Genomic DNA, 16,579 nt, shown 5'->3' on the forward strand with positions numbered 1-16,579 from the left:
ACAGCACAGAGACACAGTGAGAGACAGACCTGACCCCAAAGAGCTCACAGTCTGCATAGACAAGGGGGGGGGGGGAGACTGAGGCACCGAGTGGGGAAGGAAATTGCCTGAGGTCACCAATCAGGGAGTGGTGGAGCCGGGCAGGGACCCAGTTTCCCAGAGTCCGAGCCGGAGCCTGGGCCATAGGGGGAGCAGTGTGTGACTGGGGAGGGGGCTTGCAGGGGAGTGGGATGTGACTGGAGAAGGAGGGGGCGCGGGGATAGGGGAGTTGTGATTGGAAAATGCAGCCTGGCCCCGCCCCAATTTCCATGTTTTGGCGGAAGCGGGAATTTCCAAGCGCAACAACAAGAGAAGGTGAGTGAGCCCCTGGCACTGCCCAGTCCCTGAGACGGTCTGTCCGCCTCCCGGGAACAGGGCCTCCCTGTGCACCACGGGCGGCGGCGGGGGTGCCCCGAGTCCCGCCGCAATCCGGGCATGGGGGGCAGCGCCCCAGAGCAGGGACCCCCCCTGCGATCCGGGCACGGGGTGGGGGCAGCACCCCAGAGCAGGGACCCCCCTGCGATCCGGGCACGGGGTGGGGGCAGCGCCCCAGAGCAGGGACCCCCCGCGATCCGAGCAGGGGGTGGGGGCAGCATCCCAGAGCAGGGACCCCCCGCGATCCGAGCAGGGGGTGGGGACAGCATCCCAGAGCAGGGACCCCCCGCGATCCGAGCAGGGGGTGGGGGCAGCACCCCAGAGCATGGACCTCTCCCCTCTCCGCGATCCGGACACGGGGTGGGGGCAGCGCCCCAGCGCAGGGACCTCTCCGCGATCCGAGGACCGTGTTGCTAAACCCGATTTCCTTCCCGTTCAGCTCCCTCCTGCTCTCCCCTAAGCGCAGGTGAGTCGGGACGGGCTGCGGCAGATTTACTGGGGGGGGGTGCTTTCGCGCGCAGCGTGACCCTTGGTGGGGCCGGGGCGATCCGCGGGGGAGCGGGACTAGCCCAGGCTAAAACTGCTGCGCCTCGCCCCCCGCTGCTGCGTGTCCCGTGGGGCTGCTGGGGGGGGGGGTCAGTGACGCCCCAGCCAGGCCCCGGCGGGCGGGAAGGGCCGCTGGGGTCCGGACCCTTCTCTAGGGGACCCCGGGGGCGGGGCGAGGCGCCCCGCCGGATGGATGCGCTGCTGGGCTGTTCCTAGCGCAGAGCAGCCGCCGCCGCCGCCGCATGGAGACCGGGCCGCGCTAGCAAGTGAAATCGCATCGGCCTTGCCGGGCCGTGGAGCCTCAGCCCGCTGATCCCTTCCCTCTCCCACCCCTGGGGCGTCCCCGGGCTGGGGGGTCCGGCCGGCCGGCCGCTGGCGGAGCTGGTGCGAAGGGAACAAACCGGTTCCGACCCCCTCCCCGCCTGCTACAATGTCGCTTCCCACTGCACTGTAGCGATTCCGTTTTCACGTGTGGTTGCACTGGGCAGCCCTGCGGGCAGCCGGAGGACACATTCCCCGCCTGACCTTGGGGGCTTTGTAAGGGGGCAGGACCCCCATTTGTCCTTGAGGGGGAGCAGAGGCATTTGAGCCGGAGACAGAAGGTAATGGCTGTGCTGGGGGTCACTGGATTGTGTGCAGGTGGGTCTGCAGTTGGAGGGTCACGTTCGGGGATCTCTGCAGTGGGGGATGGCTGGATTGTGGTGGAGGTTCGGTTCCCCTCCTGTGAGGAGGTGGGGGGGGCAATGATGGGTGTCATAGCATGTACGGAGTGAAGATGGGGGGTGTTGGTGTGTGGCTACAGAGTGTGAGAGAGAGGGTCTCACTTCCATGCTTGGCTCAGGGCAGCCCTTCTTGGAAAAGGTCTGGTTTTGCCCCATAGCTGGAGGGAGAATACTCAGGCACTCTGTGAGGATGTGTAGGGGACAATTTCCTGGTGCAAGTGCTGGAGGAACCAACTAGGGGCAGAGCTTTTCTTGACCTGCTGCTCACAAACAGGGAAGAATTAGTAGGGGAAGCAAAAGTGGATGGGAACCTGGGAGGCAGTGACCATGAGGTCGAGTTCAGGATCCTGACAAGGAAGAAAGGAGAGCAGCAGAATACGGACCCTGGACTTCAGAAAAGCAGACTTTGACTCTCTCAGGGAACAGATGGGCAGGATCCCCTGGGAGAATAACATGAAGGGCAAAGGGGTCCAGGAGAGCTGGCTGTATTTTAAAGAATCCTTATTGCGGTTGCAGGAACAAACCATCCCGATGTGTAGAAAGAATAGTAAATATGGCAGGCGACCAGCTTGGCTAAACAGTGAAATCCTTGCTGATCTTAAACGCAAAAAAGAAGCTTACAAGAAGTGGAAGATTGGACAAATGACCAGGGAGGAGTATAAAAATATTGCTCAGGCATGCAGGAGTGAAATCAGGAAGGCCAAATCTCACTTGGAGTTGCAGCTAGCAAGAGATGTTAAGAGTAACAAGAAGGGTTTCTTCAGGTATGTTAGCAACAAGAAGAAAGTCAAGGAAAGTGTGGGCCCCTTACTGAATGAGGGAGGCAATCTAGTGACCGAGGATGTGGAAAAAGCTAATGTACTCAATGCTTTTTTTGCCTCTGTCTTCACGAACAAGGTCAGCTCCCAGACTGCTGCACTGGGCAGCACAATACGGGGAGAAGGTGACCAGCCCTCTGTGGAGAAAGAAGTGGTTTGGGACTATTTAGAAAAACTGGACGTGCACAAGTCCATGGGGCCGGATGCGCTGCATCCGAGGGTGCTAAAGGAGTTGGCGGATGAGATTGCAGAGCCATTAGCCATTATTTTTGAAAACTCATGGCGATCGGGGGAGGTCCCGGCTGACAGGAAAAAGGCTAATGTAGTGCCCATCTTTAAAAAAGGGAAGAAGGAGGATCCGGGGAACTACAGGCCAGTCAGCCTCACCTCAGTCCCTGGAAAAATCATGGAGCAGGTCCTCAAGGAATCAATTATGAAACATTTAGAGGAGAGGAAAGTGATCAGGAACAGTCAGCATGGATTCACCAAGGGGAAGTCGTGCCTGACTAACCTAATTGCCTTCTATGATGAGATAACTGGCTCTGTGGATGAGGGGAAAGCAGTGGATGTGTTATTCCTTGACTTTAGCAAAGCTTTTGATACGGTCTCCCACAGTATTCTTGCCGCCAAGTTAAAGAAGTATGGGCTGGATGAGTGGACTGTAAGGTGGATAGAAAGCTGGCTAGATCGTCGGGCTCAACGGGTAGTGATCAATGGCTCCATGTCTAGTTGGCAGCCAGTTTCAAGCGGAGTGCCCCAAGGGTCGGTCCTGGGGCCGGTTTTGTTTAATATCTTTATTAATGATCTGGAGGATGGTGTGGACTGCACTCTCAGCAAGTTTGCAGATGACACTAAACTAGGAGGCGTGGTAGATACACTAGAGGGTGGGGATCGGATACAGAGGGACTTAGACAAATTAGAGGATTGGGCCAAAAAAAAACTTGATGAGGTTCAACAAGGACAAGTGCAGAGTCCTGCACTTAGGACGGAAGAATCCCATTCACTGCTACAGAATAGGGACCGAATGGCTAGGTAGCAGTTCTGCAGAAAAGGACCTAGGGGTCACAGTGGACGAGAAGCTGGATATGAGTCAACAGTGTGCTCTTGTTGCCAAGAAGGCTAACGGCATTTTGGGCTGTATAAGTAGGGGCATTGCCAGCAGATCGAGGAATGTGATCATTCCCCTTTATTCGACATTGGTGAGGCTTCATCTGGAGTACTGTGTCCAGTTTTGGGCCCCACACTACAAGAAGGATGTGGAAAAATTGGAAAGAGTCCAGCGGAGGGCAACAAAAATGATTAGGGGTCTGGAGCACATGACTTATGAGGAGAGGCTGAGGGAACTGGGATTGTTTAGTCTCCAGAAGAGAAGAATATGGGGGGATTTGATAGCAGCCTTCAACTACCTGAAGGGGGGTTCCAAAGAGGATGGAGCTCGGCTGTTCTCAGTGGTGGCAGATGACAGAACAAGGAGCAATGGTCTCAAGTTGCAGTGGGGAAGGTCCAGGTTGGATATTAGGAAACACTATTTCACTAGGAGGGTGGTGAAGCACTGGAATGCGTTACCTAGGGAGGTGGTGGAGTCTCCTTCCTTGGAGGTTTTTAAGGCCCGGCTTGACAAAGCCCTGGCTGGGATGATTTAGTTGGGAATTGGTCCTGCTTTGAGCAGGGGGTTGGACTAGATGACCTCCTGAGGTCCCTTCCAACCCTGATATTCTATGATTCTATGATGGAGCATGCCCAGTGAGGATGGATTCTTAGAAATGTTAGTTAAGCTCTAAGGAGTCTCTACTGAGCACGTGTGAACTGCAGTATTTTCAAATTTGGGTGGATGGATTTTCATGGGGATTGTAAAAGGCACGGCCCTGGCACACAGCCCAGCCTGCCAAATTTCAAGTCCCTGCTGCAAAACATGGGGGTGCTAGAGCCAAAGTAAAGGTCTCCAGAAAATAAATATATAATTAACATGGGCAAAACCGTGCATTGCTCCCAAACCTAGTTATTGGAGATGGCGAAACTGTTTTGGCTGAAATTAAAAAAAAAAAAATTTGGCCTGGTGCCTCATGTGTGAAATTTCAGCCTGTCTGGTTAAAGTCTAGCAAAGTTTTAAGCACTTAACAATAGCGTCCTATAATGGGAAGTGTCAGGCACCCAACCCTGCCTACGGAATTCTCCAATGTCTCTAATTTGACCATTGGCTGAGCAGTCCCAAAGAGATTTTGGTAAATTTCAAAGTGCAGACAAGTCTCCTGTTAAAGCCCTCAGTTTAGGTGGTGCAAGCTGGAGTGATATTTTGTTTTAGCCGTGTGACGGAGCTGCCTGTGGGAGCCAGCTGAGGTCACTCAATTAGAGTGAACTGCAAACCAAACGGGGCAGACAAACCCCAGAAGCTGGTGGATATTCCAATACTTAGATTTACCAAGCCAGCACAAAACAGCTTCTATAGTACCTCACTGGTTACTTAGAAGTTCAAACAAGGCAGTTCCCTTAAAGTACCCAGCCTCAGGCCTCCATCCAGACACACTTGTCAGATATGATGATGATTACTGAAAATCTTATCTCATCACATAAAAGAAAAGGTTCTTCCAATCCCAAAGGATCAGCCACATACCCAGGTTCAATTATAACTTAGATTTTACCCAAAATACACGCTATAGCCAATTCTTATGAACTAAACTAAAATGTATTAAAAAAGGAAAGAGAGAGAGAGTGTTGGTTAAAAGATCAATATACATACAGACTTGAATTCAATTCTTGAAGTTCAGCTACATAGCAGAGGTGAGCTTGTAGTTGACAAAAGTCCTTTTAGATATAGTCTATAGGTTATAGTCCAATGTCCAAATTCAGGGTGACTCCAGTCAGTGACTGGGGATCTCAATCCTTGTGGCTTAAGGTTTCCCCCTCTTGAAACCCAAAGCAGATCTGAGAGGAAGTAGGATCGTGTCCCAGGGTTCTTATACATTTCCAGCAGCCTTTTCGGCCTGAGAAAACAATAGGCTTAACTCTCCTTCCAAACATCCTGGCAATTAGCACAGGATAATTTATCCATTAAACAGTTCAGATACAGGTTACCACAACCTTCAAAGAGATATATAGACAAAAATACTATTTCACTCCAGTATCATTATAAATGTTAATATTCCTTTTTGATCTTTGAATTAAAGTTATAGCAATAGACAAGACTTGTTTGCTTACATCACAAGCCCTGAGCAAACATCTACCCTTCTATCTCCAACACTGCAGACTTGCACTTCAAAGCTCTATTCATTTACCTATCTTCCTAGCCAGTCTCTAAAGTTAACCCATGGGTCAGGTCAGTCAATGAGTTAATTAACTCTTTCTGGCCCTGTGACTTTCCAATGAAATATTATATTACACTCATAGCGTCACAAGCTGGTCAGAGGGAAACCCAGGGCACCCCCAACCCGCTGACAGCTGCAAAAGCTGCTTGTAGCCTCATCCCCACCACTACCACCACAGACACAACCCAGGGCAAGGCTGGGACATTTCTTTTGTGCGTGAGGTGCCTCAAGCAAAGGCAGGGCCCTCAGGTTAGGGAAGGGGCTTGTGGCTGCTTGCCAGTGGAGTGCCCTGCCGATTCCTGGTAGGTAATGGGAGCTCTGTATAGAAAAAGCCTGGGCCGTGGGAGGCACTCACAGTCACTCCTCCCTCACCATTGACTCACAGTATGCTCGCCCCAGTGAGCAGTGGAGAATCTCACAGGCGGGCCTGATGCTGCATTGGCCACTCTCCCCTCAGTCAGTGCTGGCCCAATGTTTGGTACTGGGGGGCACTGTACTGCAGAGAACAGGGCAGGGTCTCAGTGGGGGGCGTTCTCCCCTAGGTGTCAGTGCTGGATGCAGGGCCCCAGTGCATTGCTGAGGGTGCTGTACCGCAGGGCGTGCACGTGGGCTCGGTAGGGGGTGTTCTCCCATCACAGTCTATGCTGGTCTCGATGGCCCAGTGCAGAGCTGGGGGATGCAGTGCTGCAGGTTGCTCAGTAGGGGGCACTCAGGAGCCAGAACTCCTGGGTGTTATTCCCGGCTTGAGGAGCGGAGTGAGGTCTAGTGAGTTACGGACAGGAGCCTGGGTTTTATCCCAGCTCTGGGAGGGGACAGGGGCTGGGAGCCCATACTCCTGGGGTGTATCCTGGCTTTGGGAGGGAATGTGGGGACACAAGGGCTGTGTTTTCTGTTCCTGGGGTTACCTGGCCTCTGTCTTCACCTGCCTTCCACAGCGGAGCTGGGAGCCTCCCTGCAAGGCCCCTGTATGAGCAGGTTTCTCCTTAAGCCCATCCCCCCTTCATGGGTTGTGTTTTTCCATCCCCCAGGGCTCCTTCCTGGTTTGAGGGCTGCTCCCTCCCTGTTAGTAAGAGTGTTTTGTTCTAGGTGCTGCAGAGAACCAGCCAGGGCTGTCCACTGCCCACTCCCTCCCCACAAGGCCCGGAGACATCCCCCCCAGCACCCAGATGGCTCGACAGGACATGCCCAAGGACCAGTGAGTGGCAGCTCCCTTTGTCAACAAAAGACCCTTGGTGCCCTCTATGTGGGGGTGGGACTCTGCTCTGGGACCACCATCCCCCAGGGGCTGTGTCCTGTGCAGTTCAGGTGGGGGAGACTGGGAGTCAGGACACCTGTGTTCTGTGCCAGGTTCATGTGTGAGCTGGGGAGGGAAAGGGGCTGCCCCATGGACACCCTAGGAGTAAAGGAACAGGCTGGGAGTTTGGGGGGGGGGTTCTGCTGGGCACCCTGCCCACTTGGTAATCCCTTGGTCAAACCAAGGAACTCACACTTCCTGTGGGGGCAGGAAGAGGGGTCAAGCCCTGGACCATGACTTTTCCCCCACCCCGTGGGAGCCTAACACCACCACCCTGACCCATCCCCGCAGGCCCCTAGGGAGGGGACCCCCATTAGCTATGCAGTCAGTGCTCCCTGGAGCTAATGAGAAATGACTGCAGTGCAAGGGGAGTGGGATTAATGGTTCGAGCAGACGGGGCTGGGAGCCAGGACTCTGGGTTCTATCCCCAGCTCTGGGAGGGCAGTGGGGTCTGGTGGGTTAGAGCAGAGGGGTGAGGGGGAGGGCTGGGAACCAGGACTCTGGGTTCTATCCCCAGCTCTGGGAGGGCAGAGGGGTCTGGTGGGTTAGAGCAGAGGGGTGGGTGGGTGGACTGGGAGCCAGGACTCTGGGTTCTATCCCCAGCTCTGGGAGGGCAGTAGGGTCTGGTGGGTTAGAGCAGAGGGGTGGGTGGGTGGACTGGGAGCCAGGACTCTGGGTTCTATCCCCAGCTCTGGGAGGGCAGTGGGGTCTGGTGGGTTAGAGCAGAGGGCTTGCAGCCAGCCAGCCAGGGGACTCTGGGTTCTATCCCCAGCTCTGACATGAGGCAGTGTGCAATCCCCATCCCATCCCACTCTGGGTGCAGCTTGAGGGAGGAGTGGGTGGAGAATTGCAGCTCTCCAAGTTGGGAAAGAGATTTATCTGTCCAGGTGTGAGGGGCAGATGAGGAGGGTGCCAGAGAATGGAGGAAGGGCTGGCTCCATGCCTGGCAGGTAGCCTGATTTGGAGGGGGGAGGTATATGAGGATTCTAGTCCCTGCATCCCATATAGCTGGGTCCTAAATGGAAACCATCCCCAATTGGGGCCCCATCTGAGGCAAATTTGCTGGGCCTCAGCCCAGTCCCTAGGGAGGGAGCCCAGCTGGCTGACTGGGGGCTGAATGTGCCACCAAGACTGAGCCCCTCTGTGCCCACAGAAGGGAAATGCCCCAGATGCCAGTTCCCTCCCCCCAGGCCTGGGGTGGGGTCAGAGCCAGTGCCCCCTAGAGCGGGAAGGCCCACATCATGATGGTGTCTCTCCCCCAGGTTTCATGCTGTGGGAATCATCTTCTTCATCCTGGGTCTGGGCACCCTCCTGCCCTGGAACTTCTTCATCACGGCCATCCCGGTACCGACCCTGAGTGCCATGGGGTTCTGGGGGGCAGGCAAGGGAAAGTGGAGTGCTGGGGGGAAGGGCTTAGGGGGTTGGGGTAGGCAAGGGGCAGGTACGGTGTTGAGGGGAGGAGGAGGAGGGGAAGTGGGGTGCTGGGCTAAGGGAGGGGGAGCACTGGGAGGCCAGGGGTTCATAGTTCTGCAGCAGCACCCAGGGCAGGGGTGCAGCCCTGCATGTGGTGGTCTTGCTGGGGCCTAGGGGATGGTGGCTCAGTGGGGGAGATGCCCCCGGGGGTGTATGGGCAGCAGGGCTCCAGCCCCATCTCACCTCGTCTCTCCCCCACAGTATTTCAAGGCCCGGCTCATTGTGAGGACCAGCTTGACCGTGGGCCTGGGGGGAAACAGCTCTGGGACGCAGCGGGACCCAGCCCAGGATGAGTTCAACTTCAACAACTGGCTGACGCTGCTCTCACAGCTCCCGCTGCTGCTCTTCACTCTGCTCAACTCCTTCCTCTACCAATGGTGAGAAACCTCGGTCCTGACCCCAGCTCCCTGCAATCCCAGCCCGGGGCTCCCCCATCCAGCTCTGCCGGGGACTCTCGGTCCTGACCCAAGCCCTGCGATCCCAGCCCGGGGCTTCCCCACCCACCCCCGAGCTCTGCTGGGGCCTCCGTCCTGACCCCAGCTCCCTGCGATCCCAGCCCGGGGCTCCCCCACCCACCCCCCAGCTCTGACCCGCAGCCCCCTGCAGTTCCAGGGGCTTCTAATCCTGACAACCTCAGCACCAAGGTGGGTGGGGTCCCTTTATAAACAGCGCCAGTGCCCCACCCCTACCGCAGGGTCTAGCAGAGAAGCCAGAGGGTCCCTCTGCCCCCCGCACACCCCTGTGGTCCCATTGAGCTGACCCCCCTGCAGTAGGGGCTGATGGGGTGACAAGGCACCAGCGGCCCAACACTGAGTCAGCCCCGGAGTGATGGGTGAGACCCTGGGGCTCTGACCTGCTCCCACTCCCCCGGCAGCATCCCGGACAAGGTGCGGGTCCTCGGCAGCATGAGTGGCATCCTCCTCCTCTTCATCCTCACGGCCGTGCTGGTCAGGGTGGAAATGCCCCCCCACAGCTTCTTCTCCGTCACCATAAGCTCTGTGTGGTTCATTAACTGTGAGTGGGGGTGGGGTATGGGACATGCGGGCTTTCCCCTCTTGGGGGGTCCCAGCCCCAAGGCCGAGGGGCTGGCTGGCTTCGGCGGGCAGGGAGTGGTTCTGCAAAAATTCCCCTTCCATTGTGCCCCCACAGGGCCAAATACAGTGATTCTCAATCCACTGAGTGCAGGGGTATCGGAGCTGGAAGGAGACTGCGGGGTGGGGGTGGGGATCTGTGATGGGGCCGTGCACCCACGTGGGAGGCGCAACTGATGATGGTGTGGAGGAGGGGGCAATGAGGGCATAGTGTATTTTTTGCGGGGGAGGGGAAGCTAAGGGTTAACTCCCAGAGGACTGGCGGGGAGGGGGCTGCTGGGCCTGACGCCCCCATGGCAGCTGCTCTGATTTCCCTGGCCAGGCCCCTGTGCTGGGCTCAGCGTCCCTCCTCCCCGCATGGCACTGTGGGTCCCCGGGCAGTGGGGGCAGTTCTGACCCACTGTGTCTCTACCCAGCATTCTGCGCCGTCCTGCAAGGCAGCCTGTTCGGGCAGCTGGGCACCCTGCCCCAGGGCTACAGCACTCTCTTCCTGAGTGGCCAGGGCATGGCCGGGACCTTCGCCGCCAGTGCCATGCTGCTCTCCATGGCTAGTGAGTATGACGGGGACCCGCCTCGCCACCCGCAGCCCCTCTCCTGCTCCCCCCCCGAGCCCCACCCCTAGCACTGACTGTGAGGGGAGAGCGCCCCCTACTGAGTCCCCCCTCCCTGCAGCACAGCGCCCCCTAGTGCTGCACTGGAACATTGGGATCGGCGCCCGGTCACATGCTGTGCTGGCTGTTTCAGGTGGTGCGGATGCGCAGACGTCTGCCCTGAGCTACTTCATCACTCCCTGTGTCGGGACCCTGATCTCCATTGTCTGCTATCTGGTGCTGCCCCGTATGGTGAGATGCTGCACCGCCGGTGTGGGGAATGGGGCATAGGGACTTTCCTCACTGGGGGGCGCTGGGTCCAAGCCACCTGGGGATGCAAGCAGTGTTTGTGTGTGTGTGTGTGGGGGGGTGTCTTTGGCAGGCCCCAGAGGTTTGGGGGCCTATAAAAGCAGTGTCCCAGGAGTGTCCCCAGCTGGCGGGTTGACTGGACCCATGTGGGGGAGATTAGGGCTGGGGGGGGTTGGGTGATAGGGCTGTTTGGGGGGGTCAGTGTGTAGCAGCCAGGGGGGTTGTGTATTAGCAACATGGGGATTGAAGGGACATGGGTGTGATGCCCTGGGTCAGATGTATGCCCCTTCCACAGACCCCCTCCTGTCCTGTCGCCCCCTGCAGGCCTTCTTCCGTCACTACCTGGAGCAGAGTTGGCAGCATGACCCACGCAATGAGCTGGAGACCAAAGCTGGGCTGCTGGGCCCCGGTACGCAAGGTCCTGGGGAGTTGTGGGGCCCTTTGCTGCAGGGGGACACCTCGCTGCCCCCAGCATGGGAGAGGGTTGCGTCCAAACCACCGGCTATGCCCAGGCTGGCTGAAGACCTCTGGGATCTCTGATCACTGCCTCTCTTCCCTATGTCCCCAGAGAAACAGAGTGGGGACCAGTCGGAGAGGCCTGGGGAGGAGCCAATGCTGGGAATGGCCAACGGGACACTCAGGACATTGGAGGACATCAGTGTGGAGAGCTCCGGGAAGGGAGCCTTCGCCCTGCACAATGGGACAGCCACCAGTGCCCAGAACGGGGGGCCGGGACCAGAGACACCGTCAGTGTTCAGTGTGCTCCGAAAGGTAAAGGGGATGGGGGGAAGAGTCCCTGCGGTACGTTATAAACAGCCCCCACTCCCCACCCCAGAGGTGGCTGCATCTCAGCGCCAGGTGAGGTGTTTCTGGGTAAACAGCCCCTGCCTTACCCCCTGGAGACAGCTGTGTCTCAGTGAGGGGTTCTGGAGCTGTTGGGGGTGGGGCCCAGTTGGCTCTGACTGTCTTCCCACCCCCACACAGATCTGGCTGCTGGCACTCTGCATTGTCATGGTTTTCACTATCACCCTGTCCGTGTTCCCTGCCATCACTGCCACCGTCACCAGCACCTCGGAGAGCAAGCAATGGAGTGAGTATAGGGAGTGGGGTCTCGTGGTTAGAACATGGGGGGCTGGGAGCTGGGACTCCTGGCGTGAATCCCTGGCTCTCAGTGGTGCTGTGGTTGCTGATGCCCCAGGCTGGGTTGGAGCAGGCGCCCCCTAGAGGTGAAAGCCTCATATCCTGTTCCCCAACTCTTCCCCTCCCCCATAGGTGAGTTCTTCACCCCTGTTTGCTGCTTCCTGTTGTTCAACATGATGGACTGGCTGGGCCGCAGCGTCACCTCATACTGCCTCTGGGTGAGTGGGGGGACACCCACCCCTGCTGGCCAAGCTCTGCATTCATTGGCAGGGATGGGGAGAGGGGGGAAATCAGCAGCCTCCATGGGCGGTGAACCCCTGGGGCAAAGGGAGGGCTTTATGGAATTGGTGACGTTGGGGGGACTAGTTGGGGGGCCCAATCCTGCACTGGGTCAGGTTTCCCTCCCACTCTGACACCTCCCCTCCCCTTCCCCCGCTGCTCTCCAGCCAGAGAAGAGACTATGGCTACTCCCCTTGCTGGTGGGCCTGCGCTTCCTGTTTGTGCCCCTGCTGATGCTATGCCAGGCCGAGCCCCGCACCCGCCTGCCCGTGCTCTTCCACCATGATGCCTGGTTCATCCTCTTCATGCTGCCTTTCTCGCTCTCCAATGGCTACTTCGTCTCGCTCACCATGTGCCTCGCCCCCAAGTGAGTGCTGGGGAGGGTCGGGCTCAGTAGGGGGCGCTCTCCCAATGCAGTCAGTGCTGAGCGCAATGCCCCAGTGTGCTGCTAGAGGGCGCAGTGCTGCACTGCAGGAAACCGGGTGGGAGGGTCTCTAGAGGGCACTTCCCCCTCACAGTCAGTGCTGACCCCAATGCCCCAGTGTGCTGCTAGGAGGCGCTGTGCTGCACTGCTGTGAGCAGGGTGGGGGGTCTCTAGAGGGTGCTCTACCAGCACAGCCATGCTGACTCCAATGCCCCAGTGTGCTGCTAGGGGGTGCTGTGCTGCACTGCTGGGAGCAGGGTGGGGGGTCTCTAGAGGGTGCTCTACCAGCACAGCCATGCTGACCCCAATGCCCCAGTGTGCTGCTAGGGAGCGCTGTACTGCACTACAGGGGGAGGTCTGTAGGGGGCGCTCTCCCGGTGTGCTCAGAGTGGCATCTCAGCACCAGGAGAAGGATCCTGATGTAAACAGCTCTCACAGCTAGGGTGACCAGACGTCCCGATAAAATCGGGACCGTCCTGATTTTGAGCTGTTTGTCCCTCGTCCCGACCAATCTCTGGTTGGGACGCAATTTTTGCCCCGATATTTTCTTCATCTCATCTGGTCACACTACTCACAGCCCATCCGAGAAGTGACTGCATCTCAGTGCTGGGTTTCTCTGCATGTTGGGGAGTGGTATGTGGTTCTCAGCTGTGTCCTCCCCGCCACCCTCCTCTCTCGCCCCATAGGCAGGTGCTGCCGCAAGAGAGCGAGCTGGCTGGAGCCATCATGACCTTCTTCCTGGCACTAGGGCTGTCGTGTGGGGCTGGGCTCTCCTTCCTCCTCAAGGCCCTGCTGTGATCCCCCCTCAGATCCATCCCTTCATCTTCCAGCAGCTCGTCTGAGTGCACCCCATCAAACTGGGGGGCTTGGAATAGGAGAGATGGGGGGGCTTTGCATAGGAGGGGGGCTGGTACCTCCTGACTTCCCCCTTTCTTTCCATGGGCATCATCTCAGCCTGGTGAGTGTAAAGATTAATGTCCTGCCCCACCCCCAAGTCTCCTGTTGCAAGGCAGATACCCCCTTAGGGGTTGCCCCCCAGCCCTATTCTGTTCCTCACCACCGTTCCATAGGAATTCCAGCAAAGGGAATGTCTATAGAATGGTGTGGCGGGGGAGGAAAGGGTTAATGTAAAGAAGTATCTGGGGTTTTAATGTATTTATTTGTGGGGCTCCTGGGCTGATTTTGGCTGGCTCCTTAGCCCAGGTGGGGGGCTGAGCCCCAGGCGGTGTCATGGGCTACACAAAGGGACACCACAGCATACCACTTCGCCTGGAGATTCACGTAGAGCCCAGGCCCCAACTCCTGCCCCTTCGCCCTGGGGTCGAGGAAGGGGAGGACCCCAAGGGTTGCTGGGGCTTTGCTTCTGCTGCAGAAACGCACATCCAAGCCAGACTGCTGGCTGGGCTCTAAAGGGTTAAATATCCCCTCTCTCCTGACCCCCAGAAGGGTCCTAGCTCCTGGATGGAGGCTACTGCCCTTTAGAAGGAATATTGCCTAATGGGTAGGACAGGAGATGGGAGCAAGGTCACCTGGGTTCTGTCCCCAGCTCTGGGAAGCACATGCTGGCCAGTTGATTGTAAACTCTTTGGGGCAAGGTCTTATCTGTGCTCTGAAGTGCCTAGTTATGTTTTAGGTCAATGGTTCTTAAACTTCCGTACTGGTGACCCCTTTCACACAGCAAGCGTCTGAGTATGACCCCCCCTTAGAAATTAAAAACACTTGTTTATGTATTTAACACCATTATAAATGCTGGAGGTTTGGGGGTGGAGGCTGAGAGCTCGCGACCCCCCATGTTTGAGAACCCCCCCGCCTTAGGTGCTAGATATATAATAGTAGTTAGAGTAGGTGCGGCAATTCCTCTAGCAGGCATCAGTAGCTAAGGCCCAGCCGCTAGCAGGCGGCTTTGTGCTACTGGAAGAGCTCAAGGGCGGCTCGTGGTCAGACCTGGGTTTGGTTCCCTGCTGTGCCCCGGATTCCCTGTGTGACCTTGAGCACGTCCCTTAGCCTCTCTGTGCCTCAATTTCCCCATCTTACAATGGAGACATTAGCACTGCCCTGGCCTCCCCAGGGTACGAGGACATGTTCAGTTCATGTTGTGGAGCGCCCAGATACCATGGTGGCAGGTGCTATAGAAATTCTCATGGGAGAGAGAAAAGGACATGGTGGCATTTTTCCCCTTTGGCTTTATTGTGTGCATGGGGCTGGAGTGGCTGTTTTATTGTATTTCATTGCCTGCTTTTGGCTCTTTTTAATAAGTTTGATTATTATTTTTTCAATAAAAGTGCTGTGAGGTTTTTTTACAAGGATTCGTCTTGGCCTCTTTGTGTTAACTCCCCATTTGCTGCTGAGAGCAATTGTGGGGTGGCTGGGAAACCAAGGCTAAGCGGGCAGGTATTCTGTAGCTGTACCCTTGGACTCCTCTTAGCTGATACTGCCCTGGGCCCCTATTCTGTTCAGCCTAATTCTTTGCCAATCTTCTGTTGTTTGCTGGACTCAACCCCCTGCATCAGCTTCCCAGACAATCTGAGCGTTTCATCCAGCCCACCCTGTTGGGAGAGTGAGTCTGTTGGGTCTCAGCCCTGTTCCTTGCAGCACTGGGGTTCATGCCATCCCCACACCAGCCCCATACCCCTCAACAGACCCCAAGCCCCCACCTTCTTCCCTCAGATGGGGTTCCTGCAGGGAAGAGGGGATATCCCACGCTGGGGCTGCTGGTCTGGCCCCTCTCCAGGATCTGTGATGAATTGAGAGGGGACTGGTGGTGGTGGTGGTGATGGGGAATGGTGTAGTTCTATGATGGCACTGCCTGAAGCAAAGCATCACATAAGAACGGCCACACTGGGTCAGACCAATGGTCCATCTAGCCCAGTATCCTGTTTGCCAACAGTGGCCAATGCCAGGTGCTTCAGAGGGAGTCCATGGGAGGGATGTGCCCCCCAGCATGCGGTACTCAACATAACCACAAACTCTGGCATGGAAAATAGATTCCTGACTTCTGTTCCCAGATCTTGGAGCAGAGTGGGCGCTAGTGGTTAGAGCAGAGGGGGTGAGAGCCAGGACTCACTGGGTTCCAGTCCCTAGTCGGCCACTGATTGTTTAGGTGAGTTCCTCCCCAGCAATCTGCCTCAGTTTCCACATCTGTCAAGGGGGAGGACACATTGAGGCCCAATTATGCTTAAATTGCCCCCACTTCAAGGGGACTGAAGCACACAGCTGATGTGTGGGTGCTGTGCTGTGGTTCAGGGGCTTGGACACTAGTCATTCAGTGCCACATTAACGACAGCCCCAAATCCCAGCTTTCCTATCCAGAACCGACTCCTCCGGCTCTTGGGGGCTCCCTTCCCCCAGGCTGATCCTTTCATCCATGTGAGGCAGCCCCCTCTGGAAAATGAGTCCCGAGTGGGGATTTCTACCCCCCCCACCATCCAGAGGCACACCCATCCCATCCAGGGGTCTCCCATTGGCCCCTCCAGTGAGTGACAGATCCCCTGCCATCTGCCTTCATCTAAGCGGGGGTTGTTGCCCCCCACGAATAGCTAGCTTGCTTTCATATTCCTAGGGCAATGTATTGGGGAGTATAATACAGTTCCCAGCCCACCACCCAATAGACACCCCCCCATTCAATCTACTGTAGGTTATCGGGGTTCCAATGTGTCATTTCACCCACCCGTTGGGCCCCCTGATACTGAGGGGGGATTTTACTGCACACACCTCTCCCTGCCAGCGTTAACCCCAGGGGCTGAGAGGAGACTTTATTGCATGAAAGGAGGAGAATGAGACAAGTTGAACAGCAGACGCTGCTCTCATACCCTTAAGGCTGCGAACACCCCCAATCCCTTTCTGCCAGAACCAGTCCAGAAAATAATGCACTGCTAACCCTCCTCTTCTTCCCAAAAAGGGACCGACGAGGGTGGGATTCGAACCCACGCGTGCAGAGCACAATGGATTAGCAGTCCATCGCCTTAACCACTCGGCCACCTCGTCTCTCACGTTGGGCTTATTCTGCCATCCCAGCCATACCCCTGAGTGTGTGTGCGCGAGGGTAAGAGTGCACAGGACGGGGAGGGTCTGTGTGTAGGGAGGGTTGATTCCCCCTGCGCTGCCTTTTGCACACACCCCCTTGCCCAGAGAGCTCCCCCTTCCTGTCCCCCCCTCGCCCCATCCGAGCGGGACCCCG

General features: G+C 57.0%; 1 protein-coding gene and 1 non-coding gene across 3 annotated transcripts; one reads left to right on the plus strand and one right to left on the minus strand.

Annotated features, from left to right (window-relative positions):
- Positions 1-830: 830 nt before the first annotated feature.
- On the plus strand, positions 831-14,708 carry SLC29A2 (solute carrier family 29 member 2). 2 transcript variants are annotated; one of them, XM_054034474.1, is made up of 13 exons: positions 831-880; positions 6,889-6,997; positions 8,359-8,440; positions 8,771-8,946; positions 9,444-9,583; positions 10,077-10,211; positions 10,405-10,502; positions 10,884-10,968; positions 11,128-11,330; positions 11,544-11,649; positions 11,832-11,917; positions 12,146-12,345; positions 13,089-14,708. In XM_054034474.1, exons 2-13 carry the CDS (start codon positions 6,969-6,971, stop codon positions 13,198-13,200), a joined length of 1,452 nt encoding a protein of 483 aa, XP_053890449.1. In that variant the 5' UTR covers positions 831-880; positions 6,889-6,968; the 3' UTR covers positions 13,201-14,708. The 2 variants fall into 2 exon arrangements, with proteins under 2 accessions (XP_053890449.1, XP_053890448.1); XM_054034473.1 differs by lacking the exon at positions 831-880 and adding an exon at positions 1,177-1,562.
- A 1,596-nt stretch (positions 14,709-16,304) lies between these two features.
- Positions 16,305-16,386, minus strand: TRNAS-GCU (transfer RNA serine (anticodon GCU)). The gene has a single exon. It is a non-coding gene; the product is annotated as a tRNA-Ser (tRNA).
- Between the last annotated feature and the right edge of the window lie 193 nt (positions 16,387-16,579).

The sequence above is a fragment of the Malaclemys terrapin genome, chromosome 7 (assembly GCF_027887155.1).
Source record: "Malaclemys terrapin pileata isolate rMalTer1 chromosome 7, rMalTer1.hap1, whole genome shotgun sequence".
NCBI lineage: Eukaryota > Metazoa > Chordata > Testudines > Emydidae > Malaclemys > Malaclemys terrapin.